Source organism: Armigeres subalbatus, chromosome 3 (genome assembly GCF_024139115.2).
Source record: "Armigeres subalbatus isolate Guangzhou_Male chromosome 3, GZ_Asu_2, whole genome shotgun sequence".
NCBI lineage: Eukaryota > Metazoa > Arthropoda > Insecta > Diptera > Culicidae > Armigeres > Armigeres subalbatus.
In genome coordinates, this window is record NC_085141.1 from 174,361,046 (window position 1) to 174,388,972 (window position 27,927).

General features: G+C 38.1%; 1 protein-coding gene across 2 annotated transcripts in view; it reads left to right on the forward strand.

Moving 5' to 3' along the window:
- Nucleotides 1-27,927, forward strand: part of LOC134224109 (Kv channel-interacting protein 4-like) — a 105,078-nt gene that overhangs the window by 11,080 nt on the left and 66,071 nt on the right. For both annotated transcript variants that reach the window (XM_062703355.1, XM_062703356.1), the window contains exons 2-3: nucleotides 1,604-2,106; nucleotides 2,195-2,245. In XM_062703355.1, the coding sequence (XP_062559339.1) occupies nucleotides 1,737-2,106; nucleotides 2,195-2,245 (421 nt within the window). In that variant the 5' untranslated portion in view covers nucleotides 1,604-1,736. The remainder of the gene's footprint in view (nucleotides 1-1,603; nucleotides 2,107-2,194; nucleotides 2,246-27,927) is intronic.

A 27,927-nucleotide genomic window follows, 5' to 3' on the forward strand; every position in this document is an offset into this window, starting at 1 on the left:
CAAAAATGCATTCGTACCAACATTCACGGTTCATTTATAATTTGAACTAGGGGTAATGACGGCAGACGGCTTTCTCAGGTTTTGTTCTATTATTGGCAGGGGGTTTTTTTATGACTGATTATGCTCAAATTTGGCCCAAACATTCTTTGCATATCATAGAATATTGTGGCCAAATTTCATAAAATTCGGTCGACAAAAACCCCCCTGCCAATAATAGAACAAAACCTGCCAAAGCCGTCTGTTCCCCTACACTAATTCTAACCTTTTAGGAAAAATGTATCTGGTTGTCATTTTAGCTGTTTTGATACAAGTAAAAAAATTTATTAACATATCTATTGCAAATAATATGTCTACAAAAATAATAGATTATTTATAATGTTATATATAGAGGTGTGCGCCGTCGTCGAGAGTTGGCATTTTTACATCAGTCCTTTTAATAAATGTTTGCAACTGCTATATACCATCCTTGATGCCGTGCGCTATTCTTTGACACATTTCATTGTGAATATTCTGTGCCAGTCCTGTGCTTGTTGACTTAAGGTCACAAAAAATTAGCAACAGCATTTTGAGGATGGGCATAGATACCTTATTATGCCCCGGACATGTGACATGACAAAATGAAAATTTCCCTCATTTGGAGGAAAATTTAAAGGGTTCTGTGCGGCAAAGTTCTCATCGCGATACTCACCTACGATGTAGGAGGAGATCCCATAGTGACGGACAACTTGAATGAAGGTTAAAATATGGGGATCTGAAGTTCCATACAGGTAAATGGTTTTAAAATAGCTTCCTTTCGTGCTACATAATATCCTGCTAATAAAAGCTTCATGCATTGTACATATCATTCCGACAGCAAAAAAGCGGACGTGAGATGCATTGTTGTGAGATCTGTCAGCCATCCAGAAGCAGAAAATCTCAACTTTTTTTGACTAGGTAGGGGAACTCTGTTCCATTTTCCATCTCACTGAACATATATTCATCTCATCGAAAAGAAAGAAATATAGCACCGATCCAACATGCGTGTTCACTGCTAAGAAAAACACCAGAATAAGAAACAAATCAAATTCCTTTTCATTGCTTTGTTTTTGATGGGATGAACATAAGAGCTATGAGATGAAGCGCAGAACAGTTCCCCAATTATCAATATTATATGAACCGTCTACCCTTCTGATGTACCTATGGGCTGTGAGAAAAACACACGCTACATTGGTTTCAGTTTCGTAAAATGAGAATATAATCGATTACTATTTATTATACTTGCATGCCTTTATTGTACAATTATTAATCTCGGAAAGAAGCAATACTTTTACAGACATGTCAATTGTTCATTGAACAGTTAAAAGCACGAATGCAAGCAGACATATGCATAAATTTAAAAACTGCAATCACAAGTACCGTCTCAATTTATTTCATGGCATTCCTTAGTTTCCAAGACATGTAACATGAAAATAGCACGAGCAAAAGTGCTAATTCAACTCATTGGTCATTATTAGTGGCATTTTCAGGGCCATTCATTCAGCCTTACTTCATTCGATTCATTACCATTTTATTTTTGGATCCAATCCAACAATAAAATTGAATTTATGACTATGTTTTCGGACAGATTTACAGAAAGCATCGGCAAATAGTGAATAGAAACAGACAGCTACGGAGCAAACAAGCATTTTGAGTCTGAGATAAAGTTGTAGTAAATAGAAAAAAGTGCGTGAGTGTGGCCAGGTGTGGAACTGGACCTGATGCAGCTGGCAGCACGTGCGCCTAGGTCCAGTTTGGCCAGCTGTAGCCAAGATCCAAGCCAAGTGGTACCCATCACAAGTCAACAGCAAGTGCGTCGAAGTTCTAAAGGATTCACGGCCATCGATGTCGAACCGGGTGAATCTGCGCCACGGGTGAGACATAAGTCCGTGTCGGTGTTGGTGAGCGACGTATTAAATTCCACCAACGGAAGCAACGATGGCGACGAAAACGGCAGGGAGCAGAATAATGGATGCCGACGACGGAGACCCGCCTTGGTTTCTCATCTTCAGCCGAGGAATCCATCGCAGAAACAGAACGCGAAGAGCTCTTGCCTCAGGGAATGCTTGCTGTGCAAATGCTGTAACAAAGGTGATCAGTAGCTAAACGGGATGTGATTGAAACGATTCAAATTAAAATTTTTGTCTGTTTGATTCGCGTGTTTCTGCTCTGGCGATAGGAATGGAGGAGTCGACCGAGGCGGCTGATACTGAGGAAAATGGTTTTGAAAGTGAGTATACCTTTCGTTTTTCTTAGATCTTTTTTCGCTTTATTCAAATTAGTTGATTTCAAGTATTCAAGGAAAAAAACAAAGCGTCTTCTAATACATTTTCATCATAACAGAGACTATATATTATGGTTGGGAAAAAACTTCATTGGCCCTATACAATCCAAAACACTTTTCATTTGCTTATAAAGTACATATATTGACCCGCTCAATTTATAAAGTACCAAGCGCACACATGAGAAAGAGAGCCAATCCACGGCACTCCTATACTACTGGGGAGGTCTTGGTGTGCACTGTGACCTAGAAGCAGGGATTGAACTTATCTTTTCATTATCATTTAGTTGTTAGCCGATAGCACGTTCCCACCAATTTGAGAGATTTGTGCCATCACCTTCTCAAGACTTTTTCATCACACTTCTGACGGGAAAGAAACTAAAAAAAGGAAAGGAATGTGGATGAGAGGAAAAAGGCAGTTTTGGTAAGGGACCCTTGAAGCGAGCATACAACGCACAAGCGTAGAAGAGCTTATAGCTTATTTTGTGCATTCTCCGTAGGTGTTGTCGAGACGCTCATAGAACTCGTCCCAAGTAACATTTCTAGATATATTATGCTCTATAAGAGGTTTTCATGACCAGTTACCAGTTCCAGATAACTTTCTGGCTAAACGGACCAATCTAGAAGCAGTTATTAAAATCGTTTTAAGAGTAGTAATAAAACTGCGATAAAACATTGGATTGTATTTGTTGATACTATGTAGGAAGTTGTCGTGATCATCATAAGAATAATAAAACAATTTTAATTTCATTCCGTTCCTTATAAATCTACATAATTATATAATTCTCTAAACTGCTCTTCAACTGGACTTCGTCGCATAGCTCCGATTTTCACCCCACAAAAAAACAAAGCCATGAAAGGGTATTTGATTTGTTTCTTATTTTTGTGATTTTTTCAGCAGTAAGCACGCATGTTAGCAAAATGAGGCGACGGAATTGGTGCCTTATTTCTTTGTTTCGCGATGAGATGAATATATGATCAGTGAGACGGAGCAGTTCCCCTATTTCTATTTAAAATAATATGGAATGAAGTAGGGGAAGGGGGGGCAATATGTCCTAGCTAAGCAAATACTGATTTTTTGTCTTATTTGTAACGCTATTCATGGGTATTTCTACAATATGCATCATTTTAACAAGATAGCTAGTTGATGCCATTCAAAAATTGTCAAAAAATCTCAATCATATTGATAATATCCACATTTCAAAAAAGTGGTGATATTCTGTTGCCGGAAAACTCATGAGGTAAAACGCCTTTTAGCTGGCAGCTCCTAGGGAACAAAGCACCATGCGTCGGCGAATCAGCATTCTGGTATGGATAGTGCGTGGAGACGCAAGTACATTGTAGGTTAGTGCCACTAGGGCGTTTTCCCTCGCCAAAATGTTAGATGCTTCTTCGCATACACTATTTTGAAACGTTTTTCGCCTAACCTACATAATTTTAGATCTAGTTTTGTTACGGACATCTTAATGACGGTAAATATGAGGGAAACCACAAAAGGCGTTTTGCCTGGAGGGGGGGGGGGGCGTTTTGGGGCCTCTTCCCCTAAACATGATTTCGTGAAAATACTCCAGACATAACTAATTTCAATCATCTATTTGATACGAATTAATGTATTTTTTATTACGGCTTTCGAAGTTCATCACTATACCAATATGGCGAGTCATTTTTATGTAAATAAAAAATCTAGCGGTAAAAAGCTAAATAGCTTTCGTGATAACCTCAATAATTCTACTTGGTTACTTAATTACCGTTTAAAACTTGTAATTAAACCTTGTCCTGATTAATTTTTTCAGCAATACACGGCGTCCTATTCTACGCCCAGTGGCTAAGCCAGGAAACGCTTTTTTCATACGGGAAGCGGTGCCAGATTTATGGAAATGAAAGTTCTCGGCGCGTATACGAATAAGTAGACAAAATCTATCTATCTTTTACGGAATTTGTGTTTTTCTATGATATGCAGAATTTGGAATCAAAACATGGGTTGGGTAGATTTGATAGAAATTTCAATCAAATGAAGTTTATTATACATTAAATAATACTTTACTTTGTGTTTATGTACATGTCTTCGAAACATTTTTATAAAAATCCACAAACAATTAAAGTAATTTATTTAACAGCTTTTCATATGTATCTTCTGGCCTCATTTGCCAAAATAAAATCAAAATAAATAAAAAAAACTGAAATTTCAATAATTATTAAGGTAAAACTGCCAAGAATCCAAATAATTTTCACCTCGCATTCTCAGAGCCACAAATCTCAACAAAGAAGCAACGAATAACTGTCATATTTTTATTTAAGCTTTGCTGCGTCGCAATATCCGTGTAATAAAAAATACAGCTGCTCATTGCTTGAAAGAGGAGCCCTTGAAAACGCGAGGTGGAATTAGAGGTGTGCGCCGCCGCCGCCGACAGTTTTTGGCACGCCGCTGCCGCCGTCATTTTTGCGTCGGCGGGCCGCCGTTTAAAATTTTTCACGCCGCTGATCTATAGTTTTCTACGCCGATTCAAATTTGAAGAAATGCGAAATTTTCAGTGGAAATTCCGAAGATTCAGTGTAATTTCCGTATAATTTACTGATAGATTTCTACAACATTACGTTGAAACTCCATAGGCTAGCAATTTTATTGTTAAAATTTCGAAAAGCTCTCCGTAAAAACTAAGCAAAGCTTCGTGTGACAACTGCGAGAAATTTTTCGTTGATATCCAAAAGAAATCTCATTGAAATTGAATTTTTGAACGGAAAAGAGTCGTTCGGCAAAAAGCCATTTGGCCGAAGACTGAAAGTTGTTTGGCCGAATATGTCGTTTAACCGAAAAGACTATTTGGTAGAAGCCTACTCGCGCAAATCTTGTGAGCAAATCGCTAACTTGTTTTAAATCATCGATTGTGTTCACTTAATTTGATATCTTGTAACGGTTAAAATAACAAAACGGATAGCAGAAAAATCTTACTGTGAAACCAAATTAAAAACTATTCCTGCTGTTGATGAAAACAAATCGAAAACTAATTTTGATATTGTTTCCGACAACAAAATAAGTACACAGTTTGATCTAGGTCATATCATTCAATTTAGTAATAGATATACAGCAATATGAGATGAAAATATGTTCTCATTATGTTTTCCGGATTTGCTAGGGTATGTATCTTAAAGTTATTTGGCCATGAATGTCATTTGGTCGAGCAGTTCCTTTGGCTGAAAAAATCGGTTGGCCAAATAGCTCAATAGCCGAATATGCCCGAATATTTTTTGAATTTCACCCCGAAAATTTGATGAACTTCTCCAGAAAATTGTTCAAGTTTTTACTGAAAGTACGAGACGAGCCAGCCTTGGGCTGAAAGTTTCAATAATAAAGACAAAAAAAAAATTACTGAATATTCATTTGGATTTTTTTTTCAAAATTTCCACTGCAACTACTTTAACGTTTCGAGAACGCTTTGGAATTACCAATAGTAGTTCTTTGGATTTATCGAGGAAAATTCTTTGGAATTTACATGAGAATCTCCTCAGAGTTTTTACGGGAAGTTGTTCCAAATTTCTACAAGAAAATATTCAATATATCCTTGGAAAGTTCCTATCGAGTTTCTGTTGAGTATTCTTTGAAAAGGATGCTTTAACGTTGACTACCTCAATCTAGATTATTCAAAACGGCTAGTTTGGCATAGCCAACTTTAAAACAACGGAAAAAGGCTCGGTGACTTGGATTTTTTTTTAATTTCTTCAGAAAATTCTTTCTATTTTCAAGAACTTCTTGGGAAATTCCATTGACCGAAAGTGACAGACGATCGAACTGATAATTTGGTAAAAGCCGTTTGCCCTAACAGGTCGTCTGGTTGAAACGATCGCTGGCCGAAAATACCGTTTAGCCGAAAAGGATGTTTGACAGAATGGGCCATTTAGCCAAATGTCAATGACTGAACGGGTAATATGGTCAAAAATGGCCACTCGTTTGGCTAAATGGCCTTTTTGTCAATTGACCATTAAACAAAATTTCGTAGCGCCTCTCTACTTTCAAGTCGATACTGGCCTTTAGACCAAAAGACATCTAACCAAGTACCACTTAGCAACACTAAACTTTTAACGGAAACGGTTATCAGGTCAAAACTGATTTGACCGAAAATGTAGTTTGGTCGAAAGCGACGTACAGCCAAAAGGAACATTTGGCCGGACTTGTAAAAAGTTGTTTGCCCTAAAAGGTTATTTGGCTGAAAATGGCGTTTAGCCAAAAAGGCGTTTGACCGAATAGATCATTTGGTCAAAAATGTCTTTTGGTAAGAATATTCATTTGGCAGAAAGAGCCATTTGGACCAAAACTACCAAAAGGCATTTTCGGTCAAATGATTTTCTCGGCCAAATTACCAGTTCGACTGAATGTCCATTTCATCTGTATGTCGTTTTCGGTCAAACTACATTCTTGGTCAAACCATTTTCGACATGATAACAGTTTCGCTCAGTTCGGCTTAATGGGATTTGGTTAGATGACTTTTGGCTTAAAAGCCAGTATCGACTTAAAAAGTAGAATGGTTACGAAAATGTCATTAGGCCAAACGGATGGATATTTTTGACTGAATTACCCGTTCAATGATTGACATTTGGCCGTACCTGTTGGCTCAAGCAATAAACAAATGGCCCATTCTGTCAAACGATCATTTCGACCAAACGGCATTTTCGGGCTGATGACCTATTCGGCCAAACGTTAGGGCAATCGACTTTTTCGACCAGTTCAGCCGTATGTCGCTTTCGGTCAATGAAATTTCCCAAGATTTTTTTATGGACAATACACTAGTCGTTCGATAACTGCAACATGTTTTCGTTTCACTTAGCGAATGCCATTCGATAACTGTGACACATTCTAGACGTCAAACGATTGTCAGACGACGTCAAATGAAATGCACCGGATTGTGCAGCGCGAAGCAGCTAGGGTAAAGTGCCCAATAGTGGACCCCCAACCAATAGTGGACCCTCCAGCCATTTTTGCACATTTTGCTATGAAATTCCATCGGGAGAACCTACCTTACAGTCCTGTGATTTGATTCCATGCATTGGAAATGCTATGGAAAATAAAACTAGATGATTTTTACAATTCTATAAAAAATAAACACGAGAGTGTCCATTATAGGAACATTTTGGGGGGTCCATAATAGGGAAAAAGAACGTCCCGAAACGAAACATGAAAATCAAATGAAGTGTCGACTATAGGGAAGCAATTTCCGATTATGGACCCCCAGGGGGTCTACTATAGGGCGAATTCAGTCAGAAATTAAAATGTTAATTTCAACTAATAACGTCGTGTATTTGAGAGTTTTATGTATGTATCGTGAAGAGGAGATGGATAACTTGTTATTAGACATCAAGCAGAATTAATATGTTGAAAACTTCTACTCCTTATGACATGAAGAGCAAAACTCCGCTACTAGGGGGTCCACTATTGGGCAGTTTACCCTATCATCGACTTTTAAATCGTTTTGAAGTTCAGCTGTCCGAGACTATCGAATTGCAGTTAAAAGCATTGCATTTAAATGACTTTCAGTTATCGAACGTCTACTGTACAAAGAATTTCCCAAGAAATCCAATAATTCCGAACAATTTTCCATTGAAATCCAAAGATCTTTCGCACAAATTTCTAAAGAAATTTCCGTTCAAATTCCGTGAATAATCCAGAGAATTTTCCTTGAAAACTTCTTGGAGTGTCCCGTGGAACAAAATTATCCGTCTTATTTATTCTAGACTGAGAAAGCAAATGTTAAAACACTCATTCTACCAGCCGTACTCTTCTACAAATATGAAGAATTGTCTGAGTGAATTTCGAAGAATACTAAACAATAATTTCCGAAGATTTTCCTGTAAAAGTTAGGAGCAATTTCTCGTGGAAACTCTGAAGTTTCTCATGTAAATTGCTACGAATTTGATGCTGAAATTCCAAACAATTTTATTTTTTAATTCTAAAGAGCTTCTCTTGGTAAGTCCGAAGATTTCTCGAAACTTCAAAGTAGTTCCCGTGGAAAATTAGGAAAATATTTCCAATTTTAGGAAAAACTTATAGAATTTTAAGAAGAAGTTCATCAGATTTTTCATGCGAAAGTTAAAAGATTTTTCCTTTGTAAATAAAAGTCTATCCCGGAAAAATGTAATTTTTTTGAAGATGCGTAATTAAAAAATCGCCACGCCGATTCACGCCGCTGCCGCCGCCGGCTAAAATGGCTTTCGGCGTGACGCCGAAAACGCCGCCGCCGCCGACCAAAACTCCAACAAACGCCACCACCGACGAATATCGGACCGGCGCACACCTCTAGGTGGAATAGAATTGGATTTCAAAAAGTTTGTCCTTTAATAAACAGATATCAAATTGTTTTTTGGAAAATGTGTTTCTTATAACTGGGAGATTTTTGAGCTGTTCCTTTTAACTTTAATTAGATTTTAATTCGAGAAATAAGTACATCAGAAACTCAGCACATCCTGTCGGTAAAAATATGCCTACTTATGCCTGTTTACAGCATCAATAGGCTTTGATTATTGTCACAATAAAACCCTAATAAAATGTGCATAAAACCAAGCATCGATACATTTTATTACTTGGGGGGTCAAATTGGTTTTATGGCGCACTAGAAAGCAATTATAAATCTGAAACGTATAATTGTTATCTTATACATGGTTTAGTTTTAAAACAAGGTTTATGAAGGATTTTTAATTTATTGAAGATCAAATCAATAGGCTTTGATTATTGTCACAATAAAACCCTAATAAAATGTGCATAAAACCAAGCATCGATACATTTTATTACTTAGGGGGTCCTTCACATCATCGGGTTTGTCGTTGGTTGGTGTGTCTAATCTGATCTAATCTAATCTAATCGAACACAAACGCAGCCAGTACAAAGAAAGCATCCTGGAAAATCATTGAGTTAGATGACGCCCAATAATTTTTCTTGTCAATATTGAGGCTTACAGCATACCAGTGGTATGACATAAACTTCAAAGCGGCCAGGCCCACTGCGTTGTGTTTGCCGCAGAGATGATTCTTCGAGATGTATCGTGTTCAAGTAGTCACTTCAACATGATACATATCACGAATCTACAGGGCTGAAGGATGCGTGGACATACCGTACCATACGCACCGCGTTCTTTTAAGTTCTTATTTTGGTAGTTTTTATATAAATATGTAGTGAAATGAATAACATTATAATAAGAAATTATATCAAATTTTATATATATTTGTAGAATATAACATCAATTTGGAGCCAAAGATAACTCGGGATGTACATCTCTTGTAGAAGAAGCTGGAAATTGTAAAGAATTTGATTATTATTTAGAATGTTATGATTATCAGATAGCAGGTCATGTGCCAGGACGTCGTCTGCATAAAGGTTACATGGCAGGTTGTGAAGCTTTCATTCCTGGGATGTTTTGTAGTGTACTATGAAAATGTTATATCATGAAAATATGAAGATACATAATACAATAATATAAATAAATAAAAGCATGAAATTATGAAAATTTTATAATATGAAAATAAGAAACATAAAAATATAATGTAACAAGAGAATAAAAATTGCTATATGAAATGAAAAAATATGAAAACATGAAATTAAAAAATGAAGATACAAAAATATGAGTACAAAAAAAACCTAAAAGCATGAGAATATGAAATTATTGAAAAATTTTAAAATATAAAAAGTGATATTGAAAATATGACAATATGAAGATCTGAAAATAAGGTAATATAAAAATATTTAAACACAAAAATATATAACATGGAAATATGAAAGTATAAAAACATATGAAAACATAAAAATTATAACAACATGAAAGTATAAAGATATAAGAAAGACAAAAAATTTAAATATGAAAATTAAATTTAAGAAATTATAACAATATGAGAATATGATAGCATGAAAAACGAAAATACAAATATATGAAAATACAAAAGATTAAAATATGGAATTTGAAATTAAAAATACAAAGACAAAAAAATATGAACATATACAGGAATAACAAATGTGAAAGCCTGAAAATATAAAAATATAAAAGCGTCATAATGTGAGCACATAAAAGTATAAAAATGGGAAAAATATAAGAATATGGAAAATATAATAATATTATAATATGAAAGTGTAATAACATGAAATTATATAAATATGAAAATACAAAAATACAAAATATAAAAGTTTAAAAATATTAAATCATTAAATATCAAAAAGAAAGTGTAATGTTAAATTTAAAGAGGTATAAAAATATGATAATATAAAACATAATAAAATTAAAATTTTAATGCACAGAAATAATATACATAAAAATGTTAGATTAGGAAGGTATAAAATACGTAATTAAAAAATATACAATGTTAAAATATAAAATTATAAAAAATATGAAAACCTAAAAATTAAAATGTAAAAATATGAAAAATAAATATAGTGAAATATAAAAAATAAGTATAATGAAATATGGAAAATAAATAAATTACTATAAATTATTTCGTGGACTGGAAACTAGTGATACTCATGTTTCCTTTGAAATCTCTGTCCAGATTGCTATCAGAAATCAAGGTGGGTGTAGTCCTTAATTTCAATCTATGACAAAAATGACAAAAGCATTAGAATAACTATTTCTGGCCACGCTTATCTGTACCGTCTCTAGGGAGAGAAGGAAGAAGTACCACGGAGTTGGATATTGGGAAGGTATTCGTTGGATCAGGATGTGCCTGTAGCTGGCAATGTGACCATGGTAGAACTTACCCCGTAACACACCACGAAGAGGTATCTACCCAGCGTTACGGGTAGGTTTGTCGTTGGTTGGTGTGTATGCATTAATCAAACTGTAGTTGAAGAACTAGCCCTTAATTCTCAACACGCATATGCGATCACTATTACTGGCCTCCATCTCATGATTCGACGTTGCGGCGTACCAATCACTACGAAACCAACTCCGTGCTCCACCTTCTCGCCGCCACCGATGCTTTCTCCATCCTTGGAGGAGCGAATATGGCCCAAGAGGCTAAAGATTTTGCACTGACGGCTAATAAGAAAAAGATTGCGCCTAACCCATAACGGCTCGGGCAGCAATCCGGTGAAGGTGCTCAGAGCAAAGCCAAACGACGTACGACCATAAAGGTCAAACGTCGTCTAGACGGAGCAGATCGGGGTGCAGAGGAGTCCGAAGGCCGAAGGGCGTGTGTTCTACTATAGCTGCTATGCCCTAGCACACAAAACCACACAACCCCGGACACAACCCCGAATATTTTTGTCCAGAGGATGTGCCCAGTAGTGGAGTAGTGAAACGCAGTTTCGACCACTCAGATTGACTGCAGTTTGCAAAGAAGACGTAGGTTTGAATAATTCCACATAATTCCTGAAGAGGTAAGTCCTCAGTACTCCTGACTCAGACAATAATGATTGCAATCATCAAGTTAAAACTTTTCACGGGAAAATTGTAGGCGAATTGGCTGGCGACAACTTCTCAAATTTTTTACTCAAACGATAATAAATGCAGATTTTTCATTCAAACCATAATCTTTACTAACTAGTTTATTTGTGGCCGCAGTAGCGCCCGTGACAACTGTTTTTTTCCAATCAAAATTTTCAACGTCTGTTGTCTGTGATTTTTTTCATCAAATGCTGTGTCTGGTTGTCTAAGGTTGTCACTGGTTTTGTTTTCTGCATCTGATAGTAAAAAAGAATTAAAGTGTCAAATATTTTATTTTTTGTGAGACTTTCCCGCGTGCTGCGTCTGGTTGGCTAGTCACCGGACAGACAAACAGGGCTATTATATTTATGATGTCAGCTAGTGGCGTAGCCACGGGGTTGGTTTTGGACATAAAACCCCCCCCAGAGACAATATTTTTAGAAGAAATTTTTTTTCGAACCTTTTCGAAATTAAAAAATGTTCAGAAAACATCCCCCCCCAGACCAATTTTCTGGCTACGCCACTGATGTCAGCTAATTGTCAATATTCCCGTTATATATTCTATTTGGCGTTATGGTTTCATGGTAGTAAGGAAAAAAAGTTCAAAATGTAACGCAAAATGATTTAAATGAAGTTACGATTTTCAAACAATTCTTAATCGCTGGCGAGTTTTTATCACTTGATCATTCAAAAGAAACATTGCGTGTGAGTTTTGATCATCCTCGATTTTCGAAAATTTGAGTTCCTCAGAATTTCTGGATTTGGAAGGGCCCAGAATGATTGGAAAATCAGTTTCCTTTGACTTGTTCTGAATTTGAGGAAAATTACAGTCTACAGGGGGCAAAGTTCAGTTTTTCTGAAGAAGAACTTGACGGTTTGCAAGGAGCCAAAGTTCCCACAAATCCTTGGAGAAAGGATTCTGAAGGGGTAATCAGATCTCTTAAGGAGGAACAACCCTTGTAATATGAGTTTCCAAGCAATCATGGAGAAGGAATTTCGCAGAATTCCTGGGGGAGATTTTTTTCAGAATTAAAGATAAAGGTAGTCTCCAAATTTCTTATAGGAGAATTCCTGCTGAAAGAATCAAGTCCAGGCTCGTCCCTTTCCTACTTTGTAATTTCTATCTTAGTTCTTTCTGTGATTCAAGTTCTACCGAAACGATTTCTACTGTTATAACCTTCCACACTAACAAATCCAAAAACGCTCCGTGGCACCTATGAGAGGTCGTAGAGTTCTCTGCATTTTTCTTAAGAAGGTGTCCAGCTAACCATCCTTCCCCTTCCTCGGCATTCGCAAGGACGTGGACAGATCTCGACTATTGGAAAATGCATTGCTTCCATCTAAGAGATAGTGATTAGTGCCAAATCAATGATGAAAGTGATGCTACTCTCATACAGTGGTGTTCCCCCGAAAACGCGAGCACTTTGAAACCTGGATTCTGTCAGGAGTGACCTTAAAATGATTCTTCTTCTCCTTCTTCTTCTATGGCACTACATTCCAACTGGAACTTGGCCTGCTTTTTAATTTAGTATTCCCTTAGCATTTCCTCAGTTATTAATTGAAAGGCTTTCTATGCCTGCCATTGCATGTGTATGTATCTTGTGTGGCAAGTATACAATGAATACAGTATGCCCAGGATGTCAATAATGTTCCCCACCCGAAAACATCCTAGGTCGGACCGAGAATCGAACTCGCCATATCCGGATTGGCAATCGTGCTCAATCTTGCAAAAATGTCTATATTTTTAAACCAGAACGTGTACTAGACGAGCTCGGTGGTCTATAGTAGATGGGAATACATAATTGAAGGCGATTTGCGACTGATTCCAAGTGATTATCTTCTCTATACATAAAAATGTGTTTACATTTCCTATGAGGCACTAAAACTCACGAACGGATGGACCGATTTGCAAGATTTCCTAACTAATCGATTTGTCTCGGGATCAGCTATATAACGCAACGTTTTCATGAGCTCTGAAGAAAGTCATCAGAAAAGCATGTTATGAAGTTCCAGCGTCTTATTTGTCCCATGTGGTAGTGCTCAATGTTGCAAAAACGTCTTTATGTTTGGACCAAACAAGCTCCACGGTCTATAGTAGCTACCGTAGCTATAGTAGCTTCTACCTTATAAGAAGGAGGTCGTGGTTTCAATTCCAGGCTCATCCCTGCCTACATACAATAGTCTAGGCTTGTGGCACCTGCGAATTTGTGCGAATTGTTCAATGCTAAATGCTGAATGTTAAATATTTGATCGTAACGTGTACTTGCCCAAGTACCTACCTACAGTGTCTTTGAAAAGCTACTTTTAGACTAATTGGCGGATTTGGGTGCTTCTTTCAATGAATTTTGAGATAATTTCCCCTAACCCATCCTGTATGCTGAAGGTCTTTCACGACATCTTTTTTTTTTAAATTCTGCTGTTATGTGTCTCTTTACGAGGAGAGGTACATCAGTGAAACATTTGCATATGAAATAAACGACGCTCGCCATATTGGATGGTTATCTTGAAGATTTGATCGAACATCTTAGGGCCTAGACAACATCTAGAAGACCGGCAGAGATTAGTGTTCTTTAGGCACTTCTAAGACTAGTTACCATTTTTGCCTTCGTATATCATGAGGCTAACACGATTATACCTTTATGCCGAGGGATATCAAGAAAATGTCCAATCCGAAATTTTCCTAGACCGGACCGGGAATCGAACCCAACCAATGCATGGTCTTGTTTGTATACATCTTATCGCATGGCTAAGGAATTCTTGAAAATCGCTTCATCGCTCACAGTTTTCTCATTTATCTTTTTGTTTATTGTTCTGGTCATAGCTATGCAGAAAAGTGTATAAATTAAGCAAATGTTTTGATTTTATGTTTCAGATCATTTTCATGGACAGTGAACTTCCATCAGCATGACAAATTGTCGTCGACGGATCGACATTTATGGATGTCTTTCTTCCGTCTTTAAACCTATAAAAAATGAACATTATCAATAGACCTTTTCTAATAACTGTGCAGTGTGCCTTATTCCAACTGCGTACCTTCTATACAACCGACATAAAAAAAATCATGATTTTGATGTCTCAATGTAGAAGCCCTTTTAAGCAAATGCTCAAATATACTGGAGTCAATTTTGAGATGATTTGTTGTTGATTATTTTTTGACATTGCATTTTTAAAACATTGAATTGACCCCACGACAAAATTCAAATAAAAATCAAAGAAAAATCTGGAGGTTTTTAAAAAGCTGTGATTTTTTTCAAGTCTCCAGTGTATTTTATTTGTAACAATTTCCATGGTTGTCATCACCACGACTTACAGTTAAACCATACGGCTAGCAGATGCTATTTAAAAATTGGGAAAAATCTGACTAATGATGATAATCATTGCACTTCAATAAAGTGGCGATGTGCTCTGCTACTTGCTAACGAAAACAACGTTTGAGTATGCACTGAGTGTGGAGACGCGTGGTTCATTGATGAGGTGTTCCGCCTCGCAAAGCGGCTTCATTACATCTACAATCTTATGTATGTATGTAATCACGTAATAAATCAAGCTTTGCATCATCTAGCTCAAAAACGATGAATATGTGGGAATGCTGAACCCCGGGGGCCATTATTTGTCACAAATCCCATTATTGGCCTAATTATTTTTAAGAATAATAAAAAAATAATCACTAATTCATACCTGCATATGGACATCTCTTTGCGATGCTATGCGATGTAGACAATTAATTGAAATGATTTGGTCAGTCTATGTGAGATTGGAAAAGCTTGATAACAATTTGCATTTCACTTCAATCAACTTTGTCGCCATTGGCATACTCTGACTTGAGATTGACAAATATCATCCAATAAAGTACGCTAGTAGGTATAATGTAAACATGGTCAGCATCATTTCTCAGCTGTTTCCTAGTATATATATATTATATTTATTATTTATTAAATTCCACTCCCGACGCAGTCTACGTTTTTGGCACATTCTTCCCGTAACTAGTGCTGGCACGCGAAGATAAAAAATCTTCCATTCCGAAAAACGCGTTGGTGGACGAACGGAAGCCATCGCACAGCACATTGAGTGGCAAATGGATTGGCACCCGTTCTCAGGATTTTCAAGTATATTTTGAGTTTTCCTATAAAAATAGAGCGTGGAAGGTCAAAAAAGAAACTACGGATCGGAAGAATCCAGGGTGTATGACGGCACGTGGAGTATGATGATAAATGATACTAAAGTCGCCTTATAATGCTTTGTGTGCTGATTTGGTTGATTCTGACTCGTGATATATGCGATATTTCCGTTCATGCTTCGCATAAAATAGAGGCTACCGTTGTAATTTCTAATTTCTTGCTCTAATTGGGTAGAAACATGGATACGAAAACAACTTCTAACAATTAGTCCGGTACTAATGGTGAAGGTGATTTACTTCTTTCAAACTCATAAATATGTATGTCTTTTCATACTATGTATATGAAAGTATTGTTTTATCGAAGTTGCAAATTTTTAATCTCAAATAGTGGACTGCTAGGAATATGTATGTCTTCATCAATTCGCTTTCACTTCCTGATCAGTAAAAACCAGGGTTTGCAGAAATCGCTCTCAATATGAACAACGATAAAAGAAAGGCAAAACTGTTCCGAATCATAACAAAGCATGATGACAAATTTATCAAACCACTTTCCTCCACCAATCGCATTTTATGTTGCATCATATACGATTGTGTGTTGACTGGGATGTTGTATAAGTTTCACAATATCCAGCCCTTTATACACCTGGTATAACTCGTGATTCATTCAACACCGCCAGATGCCGTTCTTCTGTTTACCGCCTAGTATTGTCTGCATCACCTTAAGCTCAAATACTCTGAAAGCTCTTCGATTAGCTTCCTTTAACATCCATGTTTAATAGCCGTATAAAGCCACCGGAAGAATCAAAGTAGTATACTGCGCAAATTTTGTTTTTGTTCGCAGACTAGGGTACTTAAACTGGTTAAGAAGTCCGTAATAATTCCTATTCGCAGCTGCAATACGCCCTTTCGCCTCGCAGGTAGTATTGTTATTGCAAGTCACTAGAGTTTCAAGAAACACAATTTCTTCAACAACTTAAACATTTTTACCATCCAGTGCCACTGTGAAGTACTAACGAATCCACGTTGATTGCCAGCGATCATGTACTTTGTTTTGCTGGTATTGATCGTGAGTCCAATCCTCGCTGTCTCCCATCTTAAAATGCGCAACACCCTCTTCCATGGCACGGTGATCAATCCAGATAATATCGATATCGTCCGCAAAGTCCAGCAGCATATGCGATCCTATGGTAATGGTACCGTTTCTCTGCACACCGGCGTGAGCTATATTGCCTCAAATAAAATGTACACAGATAGAAAAAGTTGTTGAAATTTACACGAAAGTAATGCACATAAAGGGAATGCCAAAAAAGAATGTAAATTTAAACGATACTATCAACTGAATGTATGCAGTTTATATTGCATTAGTCATTATTTATAAGATTTAGTTTCAGTCTTTGGAATATGAATCTGTTTGAGAATTGAATCAAACGGATTAAAGGTCTGAAAAAACTATAACAATAATAGGACAAACCTACCGGTCACTGCTTTTGCCTAAATATCTGTAGTTTATAAATAACAACTAAATAACTTTATTCTTGCTATTTCATCATAGACACTAGATTTTTAACGCCCACTGGCACATGGATCTACTAAATAAACTAATGATAGATAAAACTTATTCTTTCTCTTGCCTGTCTTCAACCCGTGATTGCATCGTACAATTATATCGCATCTTTAGTTATAACTTAAATTCTTAATAATTTTAAATAATTTATTCAACCCGTATTAGGATTGCATCGTATAATTATATCGCATCTTCAGTTATAACTTAAATTCTTAATAATTTGAATCGTAATCTCCTTTGATAATAAAAAGGAAATATTGAGAAGATGTTAGTCAAAAAATGTAATTGATATCCCAAAATCAGTTATATTCAAATTTGGAAAATAAAAAATATATGCTTATGTATGTGGCTTTTTCAGTCTGAGGATGATCAAAACGGTTAGATTTTGAAATTAACCGACGCTTCGGCCGAATGTATTAGGCCTTCTTCTTGCTACATGCCCAAAACATGCAACAGGTATTGATTCGCGAAAGAAAAACGGTTGACAAATAATTTCCCTTGAAAAAGGCAAAATATATTCGGCCGAAACGTCGGGTAATTTCAAAATATAGCCGTTTTGATTATCGTCAGACTGAGAAAGCCACATCCAAAAGCAACTTTTATTCCAGTCGACAATTAACAATAAATAAAAAAAATATTACAAAATATTTTAATACTCTCTATCGGACTGAGCGTTAGAGTCTCCGTTAGTATTTTCCACGTCATGCTTTGTGCATTGTGGAGTTTATTCTAACTATAGGCAAGCGGGAGCCTCTGAAACACCTTATGCCACTGATGGTTCACTACGCGTGACTGACGATACATTTCCCGATTGCTTTGATTGCTAATGATGTGGCTGTCAGTTCTGGTTCGCATTAAGCCTACTTAGATGGTTTAGGAGTTATTGGATATTTGCTGCATATAGTAAACAACAAGTGCTATTTCGCTGCCACACATGCATGACGCCGGATTTATCGTTTGTCGATGCGGTTCAAGCATAAATAGTTAAATAATTATCATTAAACATTTTCAATTATTTATTATTTAACATTATTTGAAATTGTTTTAATGTTCGATCCATTCCTGACTTGATGTGTAGGTATTCACCCTTACATGATGTCGATCTTACCCGCACTCAGCTGTAGCTGAGACTTCTAGTCCGTGAAATTGCTTCATAGATTTAGAATCAGTAGAATAGCTTTTACCCACAAGGTTTTGAGGCTCAAATAATCTGCGCTACAGACACCTGAGCAGATGCTCAGTCAAACAGCTATGAGCTACAGCGTGATCTGCTAAAAAAGTGTCTCCCAGATAACGGGTTACCGTAGGAAGGGGCTGTGCTCATGCACTTCTTCTAAAGTTGCGGCCACTTGTGTATGCTAGTTCGTCGACGGGCTGGCTGATCCACTGCTACATTGTCTACCAGTTGAATCCCTTCCTGGCGGTCGTCCTGGCTCGAATCCTCTTGGTGCCCCGACTACCGGCAGCTATAGCATGGGATGCTTTTGCGCATTGCATTTTATGCGTTTTTGAGTTGAGGAACATTCGACACGATATGTGTTTTATTGGAACAAGCATTAAGTTTTTTTATGCCGCTTGGTTCGATTTACTAGAACACAGACCATATGTAATTCTGCGGAGTGTGTTCCCTAACAATATTATATGTATTGTCATTGTTTACCAGAATATTCTAATTTCTGTTTGCATGGATGTATAATTAGCAAACTATATGAAGTAACATTATTTTTTGGCATTGAAAAATTAGGGAAAATATTTCCATGGTTTATTATTGTTTGGCAGCTACTTGGTCAGCATCATTGTATTGAGTACCCACTTGCAACAGTCGAGCTGTGTATCGGCAAATATATATTTATCCTTCTCGGCTTGTTTATACTTGTGGAGCTGGTAGACACGCTATCGCAGCTCATCGTCGCCGTTTGTTGGAAGGCGATATTGAGATGTACGAGAGTGTTTTAAATTTAGAAAAGTTGCAACACCGTCAGACGAGACGGTGACAATTATAGGATGGTTTCATTGATCGGAACCGTTTAAATGAGAAGTGCGATGTGCAAGATCTTTCGTGACATTGTCAACATTGCGTGTAGAGAAAAGCACGTGCTGCCCAGCGGAAAGATACATCTCAATTCACACTTCGTTCAGGTGATTTACGATGTTATTGTATTGAAGTAGTAGTGATAGTAATAATAATCCAACCTCCAACTTGTGGATCAATTGTTGCTCATACATATATGGAGCACTTCACATGTGCTGAGCGAGAGGAGTGAGAATTGTTTTCCTGTACAATTTGTAAATGAGGTATTCCAATCAACCTACTGACGATATTATCATATTATGACCTTTCGTACGTTACGAGTCGTCACTGCCGGTTCCGTGTATGAGAAACTGAACGATAGCTAAGATTCTCGTGTAGAAAATCTTACCTCTCTGAACTCTAGCACTTCAGCATTTAGGGTCTAGATTAATTTGATCAGACGTCTCCCATTTCGTGGGACAGGCCCGCATTTTTTCCAATTGTCCTGCGCTGAAAGTGTCCCGCGAAACGTCTTGCATTCCAGTTATTTCCATAGAATGGCCTGTGAAATGTATATGATTTTGATAATTGGCACGCATTTCATCAAACAATCTAGTGGAATAAAAGCAGAGACGTTGGGATTCAGTCTTACCGCGGGTCGTGGGTTCGAATCTAATCGAAGGAAAAAAGGGTTTTTACGATACATGTTTCAAATGGAATGAAATGAATTCAAGGGAACATGCATGTGCCGTAGACTGGCCCAGGAAACAAAAAGTTGTCTAATCCCACGGGGCACCCCCCAGGATTGTGTCTTTGGGTGAGAAAATCAATCTCTGAAAATTTCAGCTCAATCGCTTATTGCATAAGCTGGCGCATTTGATTTGAAGTTTGTATGGGGATTTCAGCCAAAATGTATAGGAAAATACACCTCCGTCACTCATTCGATCTGAAAATTGATTCTGATTGCTCAATTAACCTAAGAATTACAAAAACGGCAGTTGGTATGCTACAGAACAATTTCACAGAACATTGTATGATGATTAAATGAACTTTTATATAGGTTTCGGCTGATACGATTTGATCAATAAATCCAAAAATACACAATTCAGCGCCTAACAAATCAGACGAAAATTATATAAAAGTTCATTTAATCATCATACAATGTTCTGTGAAATTGTTCTGTAGCATACCAACTGCCGGTTTTGCAATATTGAGGTCAATTGAGCAATCAGAACCAATTTTCAGATCGAATGAGTGACGGAGGTGTATTTTCCTATACATTTTGGCTGAAATCCCCATACAAACTTCAAATCAAAAGCGCCAGCTTATGCAACAAGCGATTGAGCTGAAATGTTCAGAGATTGATTTTCTCACCCAAAGACCCAATTCTGGGGGGTGCCCCGTGGAATTCGACAACATTTTTTTCTCCCCATACTAAGCTGGGCCAGTCTAATGTGCCGTGTATTCACGGTCTCGATCTTCCTGCTGGCGTTTTCCCTCCTCCCGGAAAATCGTGTTTTGTCTGTTCCGCGCCGTGTTTGTCTTGTATCGTGCTCTTTTCGTCCTCGTGCGGTGTTGCAGCAATACCGCCCATGCTGCATTCTTCTTCTCCAGCGTCATACCAGTCGTTACTCTGCTCCGAGGGCACCGTGCCTAGTGCAGGGGTTGCGGTGCTACCAATTGCAGACCGAAGAGCTCTTCCAACCATCTACAAGAGAAGCTGCGACTACAAGAGAAGTTGCTCTTCCGTTCCGTCCAGCTGCTGCGCCTTGTCTTTAGCTAGTTGGACGTTCGACTTACTTCAAGGCGTGTTGTACCTCGTCGATAGTTTTGAGCGCAGGATAACTGCAACGAGCTAGAGGTCGGATTATATATTCCCACTGCGGTATGCGCAGACGTTCGTGAAGTCTAATGGAAGATCCATTAATCCACGTTACGTAAAATTCAATCATTTTTAACCCCCCTCCCCGTATGTCACACTTTTTGAATGAATCATCTAAAATTTTTGTAAACATCGTCACACTTTTGGCAACACAACGGTCACCTCGAGGCATGGCAGAAGTTTGAGTGTAGACTGTGCATGCTGAGGCAGGAGTGTCGTAGCGTAGTATCGTTGATGTGTCCCTACATACCACTATTGACACCTCGAGGCATGTGAGTGGAGTGTTAGGGTGAGCACCCAAATAAGACTCACATGGGGCGAGTGACATTTGGAGAAGCTGCTTTGGCGGCAGTGTGGTAGTGGGTTGAATCCAAACACAGTGAGACATACGTGGTACACGGGAATGTCCTTACTTCGGTAGGGTAGCGCGTGGTTTGCTTTGGCAGAAGAGTAATCGGCTTGTGCTGAGGAAGGAGTGTCGTAGCGGGCAACTGCTATCGTCACCCCGAGGCATGGCTGAAGTTTGTGTATAGACTACACTTGCTGAGGTAGGAGTGTCTAAGTTGTTCCATTCAGTTACCGCTATTGACTCCTCGAGGCATGGCTGTGGAGTTTTAGAGTGTGCGTCCAACCAAGTAAGTATCTATTGGTGTGAGTGCCTGTGTGAATGAGTACATTAAGTACAGCCTATCCACCAGAAGTAATTATGGAAAGCCATCGCGGGGGAAATTAGGGTTGGTGCCCAAGGAGAGTTTAGTGGGTGGTAGATTTGATTTTCCGTTTCTTGGTTAGGTTTTCTCCATCTGTCAGGGAAGGTAAGTGCTTTGGACTATTATTCCGCGGGAGGCTGCAAAGTTTATGCAGACTGTCCTGTCCGATCACCAGTATGTACATTTCCTCCCTTACTACCTGAACGTTCATGTCACCGATGACGATCTTGACGTCCCGCTGTGGGCATCCATCATATGTCTGCTCCAGTTGTGCATACAACGCTTCTTTCTCTTCATCGATTCGTCTTTCGTGTGGACAATGCATGTTGATAATGCTGTAGTTTAAAAAAACGACCTTCGATCCTCAACTTGCACATCCTTGCGTTAAACTCGGTAAACGTTTAAATAGGTTGAGGTTTAACAAGGCGTTCCGTAAATCAGCGATAAGATGGAAGAGCCATCACAGCTAATTACTGCTGCAAAACTTAAAGAACAATAAACTGTCTGCCAGCATGGGACAGTTGGATGCGATGTCTATTCGAGATCTTTATCATTAGAATGATGCAAATGCCACAGACACGTGAAACAAACAAACACAAACACAAACGTAAGTAAAGTACTTTCAATGAGTGCATTCATATCCTATCCCACAGATCCCATTGCTTACCAAAGTGAATCCAGATAGAATATCCTTTATAACTAGCACAATATCCTATCCCAAGACTAGTAGCAACGAAAGTCGGACTAACAATCATTTCCTTCCTATATGACAGTAAGGACGTGGCCGGCGCCGTTATTGATTAGAAATATTTGAGCTTCCGAAACGTGTACATTGAGAATGGTTAGCTAAGCCTAAGATCCATTCATTTGGTTCTCTGTACAGTTTCGCAAGTTTTGGTCAATCAGTCACTCTGCAAACTCCATCCATTGTACATTTGAAGTGCGCAGGCATAAGAATCGGCTATTTCAAACGCAAGATTTTTTATTTCATATTGTCATTTAAAGCCTTCGGATTTGATGTCAGGCTTCTAAAACAAATAAACTTCCTTTTTTCATCAATTCAGGAGCATCCTACTTCACAAACACGGGCTAAAGGATCATATGGATACCACTTCTGCCTCATACGCCGGAGGTTGTGGGTTCAAACCCAGGCCCGTTCCATTCCTTCTACTTTGTATCTTTTCATATATTTTTCATGTCCTAATAATTACTAGAACTGGAAATAGGCTTAATTCCAGCTCTCATTCATACAACTTTACTAGTTCTAGCAGTTAATTGTTAGAATGCGAAATGAGCAAAAAACTCGTTTCGGCATACAATTACACAAAACCCTTTCATTACTATCAGGAAACCCGTTAACCAAGACGAACCTCTGCCATAGAACCTAACCCCCAGATTAAAATACCCAACAGGGAAAAAAACACCCAGATTCCAATAAAAATTCCGCATGAGCTCGTGGCGAGTGCAGAGCTGTTCTCGGCTTGCAGTGGGCGAGTGATTTCATCAATTCCTTCCCATACCCGATGGATCGTGAGGACGTGGCCAGTGCCGTTATCGACCATTTAAAATTCTAGAGCTCTCGGATTGTGCACATTAAGGTTAAGCAAATCCCATGCTTCCATCCATTGGTTTCCTGTGCAATTGCGATTGTTCTGGTCAATCACGGAAGAGCAACTACGAAATGCACGGTCATTATGCTCATGCTCAATTCAAGGGCAATATTAAATTGGTTTCTGGCCATTTGGCTGAGTGTTGTTTGGCCGAATACTTTAAAAAATTGACCTCAGATTACGAGTAGTAAATAGTGAAATAATCAGAAGTAGGAAGTGGGAAGTGAAAAGTGGAAAGAGAAAAGTGAACTGAGAACTTCTTCGTTCTTCTTCTTTAATCCTTGATACTTCTTCCTAAGTCATTCTTCTTTCTTCCTTGTTTCTTCTTCCTCCTCCCTCCTCCCTTCTTTCTTTCTTCTTCCTTTTTTCTCCTTCCTTCTTCATCATTCCTTCTCTCTTCCTCTTTCTTTCTTCTTTATTCCTAGTTCCTTCTCCTTTCGTCCTTCTTCTTTTTTCCTTTTTCCTCTTCCCGTCTTTTTTCTTTCTTCTTCCAATTTTCTTTTCCTTTTTCCTTCGTCAGTCTTTTCTCTTCTTTTTCCTTCTTCCTTCTCCCCTTCCTTCTTCCGTCTCCCTTCTTTCTTCTTCCTCCTTCCTCCGTCTTCCTTCCTTTTTGCTTCTTCCTTTTCCCTGCTTCCTTCTTTCTATTTCTTTCTTGCTTCTTCCTCCTTCTTCATACCTCCTTCTTCCATCTTCCTTCCTCCTTCTACCTTCCTCCTTCTTCCTTCCTTCTTCTTCTTCTTCTTTTTGCCTTTCTCGTATACTAAGTATACGGTAAAGGCTATATGATCGCTCCAAAAACAAACTTTTTATAGAAGGCCCGGAGACCCATAGTGTTGTATACCAATCGACTCAGCTCGACGAATTGAGGTGATGTCTGTGTGTATGTGTGTGTGTGTGTGTGTGTGTGTGTGTGTGTGTGTGTGTGTGTGTGTGTGTGTGTGTGTGTGTGTGTGTGTGTGTGTGTGTGTGTGTGTGTGTGTGTGTGTGTGTGTGTGTGTATGTGTGTGTGTCTGTGCGCACCCGCTCAAAAAAAAATGTCACTCATTTTTCAGGTACTAATCCTCAACCGATTTACTCGCAACAAGTTGCATTCGACGCAGGATACTCTACCATTGTTTCCTATTGAAAATTGGTCAGATCGAACTATGGGCTCGGGATTTATGGCCAAAATACCACTTTTTTTTAATAGAAAATTTGTGTAAAAAAATGTCACTCATTTTTCAGGTACTCACCCGCTCAAAAAAAAATGTCACTCATTTTTCAGGTACTAATCCTCAACCGATTTACTCGCAACAAGTTGCATTCGACGCAGAATACTCTCCCATTGTTTCCTATTGAAAATTGGCCAGATCGGACTATGGGCTCAAGAGTAATGGCCAAAATACTATTTTTATACTGCACGAGAAAGGCACCATCACCGCTAGGTGGATTAATCAGGGTTTTTCCTTCTTCTTCCTCCTTTCTTCTTCTTTGTTTATTCTTCAATCAGAGATGATCTTGCTTCGTATTGCTTGAAACTCGCTTACTTCTCACTATCCACACTCAGAATAAAATGCATATTGTATATATGTGCCCCGCACTTATATTTTGACCAGTGTACTTTGCATTTCCAAAATATATGCGGCGCTAATAGAAATATTCCGTGCACTACTCACTTCACACACTTAATAAGGAAACGTATTTCAATTATTCAGACAAACGGCATTCGACCAAATGACCTTTTCGGCCGAATGACTCTAAGCCATTATAGTCTTAATATCATATTAAATTTTGTTCGGCCAAAAATCAACACTTGCAAAATTTTAACGTTTGGGTAATACAATATAGTTACTTCTGGAAAAATAGCTAAGGTCTGACGGTTTTGAACTTAATTTTAAGATTTAAAAAACACCTAAATAAAGATAAAAAGGTCTGCAACTTTCCATTGGTGTTTATGTTTATATTGCTGCATAATGTTGACTTGAAAAAAAAGTTATGAGCGAAACACGCAACTAGGCCCACAATGGGAGACACTCTTGCCATTTTGCAGCACCTCTAGCGCGTTTTGCCCCTAATTATTAAATGCTTTAGAAATTCATAAAAATCAGACTATTTCGACTAGGATACCATTGTGATATGAGCTTCGTAGTATACCATTGTGATATGTATCTAGTTTTGTAAATTTTGTTTCTGCGTGTTGAAAGAGCCGGTATATGAGTTAATATGACTCTATTCTCAGAAAGCAGCACATGCAATATTATATTCTTAATCTCATATTAAAATAAGTGAATGGTTTTCCAACTTTTTTGAACGCTCACGAATAGACCGCTTCAGGACAGCATGGACGAATGCGTAAAGGTTATACACGTGAGCGATTGTACGATTCCAACTGTTCAGTTTGGTTTGCTGGACCGCCTGCATTCGTTTGTTATCACAGCACGCGTTTATCAAACTGCCGAAGCCGAAAACCGATTGACCACCTGTGAGGAGTGCGCAAAATCTCTCATTCTGCCCAGCCAACCGCTCATTGTTCTCAAATTCTGGTTCCGTTTCCATCCACACTTTTCACGCTACTGATACGGAGCTGTTTACATGCTGGCGCCCGTCACTATAGCCGTCGTCGGATGCAATCATATGTTGTGTGTCAGTTTTTCTTTTTATCAGCCACATTTTCGCACACAGTATCGCTGGGTCGGTGGAAAGTTACGGACTGTTTTTCTCCCGAGTCGAATTCACGGTCGGTTTTTCACTTATTAAATTGTTGTTTTTCTTTATTTTGCTCTGACTGCAATGGCAGAGGATGCTGGGTTCAAGGCAGTGCAGTGGATTAGCCACAGTGACAAGAACTAGAACACAGTGTGAAGCAATCGGAGATACAATTGAAAATCAGCAGAATTTCCCGATTATAATTGGTTGATAGTCCCAGCACAGCGTGAAATCAATTTTTCCAATCAATTTCAAGGAGAATACTGCAATAGTGTGTAATAGCATATCTATTGCCGTATTATATAACATTGGATCCTTCGTTGTTAAATGAGATGAGCTAGACTAGAGGTGAAGTGGGTGGACATCGACGAGAAAAATTAAAGTCAAGAGCATTCAGGAAAAAAAGAAGTTACTTGGCTCAAGTGGTATCAAGTGAAGCAAATTGCAGTCGTGACGAATAATGAACGTGAAAATGCTTAAAGCAAAAGGAAGGAAGTTGTACAAAAGCATTTTCATCGTTGCTTGTTTATGAGATTGTTTACGTATACCGACATCCCCGTTTCCACTCTGGTTCGTGGACCAGTGTGACAAGACGGCACAAAGTGTAAACTGCAGCATCAGCTGAATCATATCAAGTGTGTGCAAGTGCTAAAGTGGAAAAGTGCATTTAATAAGGAAACTACACGTTGTAACTGGCGAACTACCATGCACAGTAGTTAGAGCAAAAAAGAAAACTATGTACTTATGAAATATGAGAGGATAGCAAACGATGAGGAGCAACTTTTAACCATCCTCAACAGAAGTAGCAGTGGGGTTGATCATATTCCATTTTGTTCGGTATGCTTCAGTTAAAGTTTTATTTTCATTTTCCTTGCGTATAATCTCGACCCGACATTGTTTGACGATGACGAGAGTTATCTATCTTACGTTGGGTGCGCTGGGGCGTAGTTATGAAAAAAATCGTTCTAGGAATAACGCTTTCAGACCGCTTTTCGGCTGTATCTTGTTGTTTGTTGCCAATGGCATAGATAAATGTTCTTAGAAGGAGTATGTATAACGAAACGACGCGAGCAAACATAATTTTGGCACGAGCTCAGCGTGTAGATGCGGAAAAGGGTAGCTTATCGCCGACAAATTGCTATCAACGCTACATGTATGCGTACGTGTGCCGTAAACTTTTCTTTTATGATAGAATAATCATCAATGCATAACGGATTATAAATGGATTACATTTTATTACTTTTGCGCTAATTGTTGGCTTATAGAATCTCCGGAATATCATAATTAGTCGGTTATAGATAAATTTCCATATCATGATGCGGTTTTAGTACCTAGATCCTAATGATTATGAAATTATAATCCTTCCTAGGAAACTTTCCAGTGAAAGTATACTGATGAATGTGCCGTGACGCTGGGTAGACACCTTTGACACACTCCACGCACTTCTACGCCATGGGACCAAAATTTTAAACTGAAAATTAGGGTCCAATATCTTTATGACACGAAAATGTATATATTGAATTATAAGAAAAACATTTGTTTCACTGAAAATTAGTTTGGGAACATATTTTAAAAGCCAATCAAAATAATAGACTTTTAGTACGAGAAAAAAACTTCCTAATCTAATTTTTACAAATGTGATCGCACCTATTTGCGT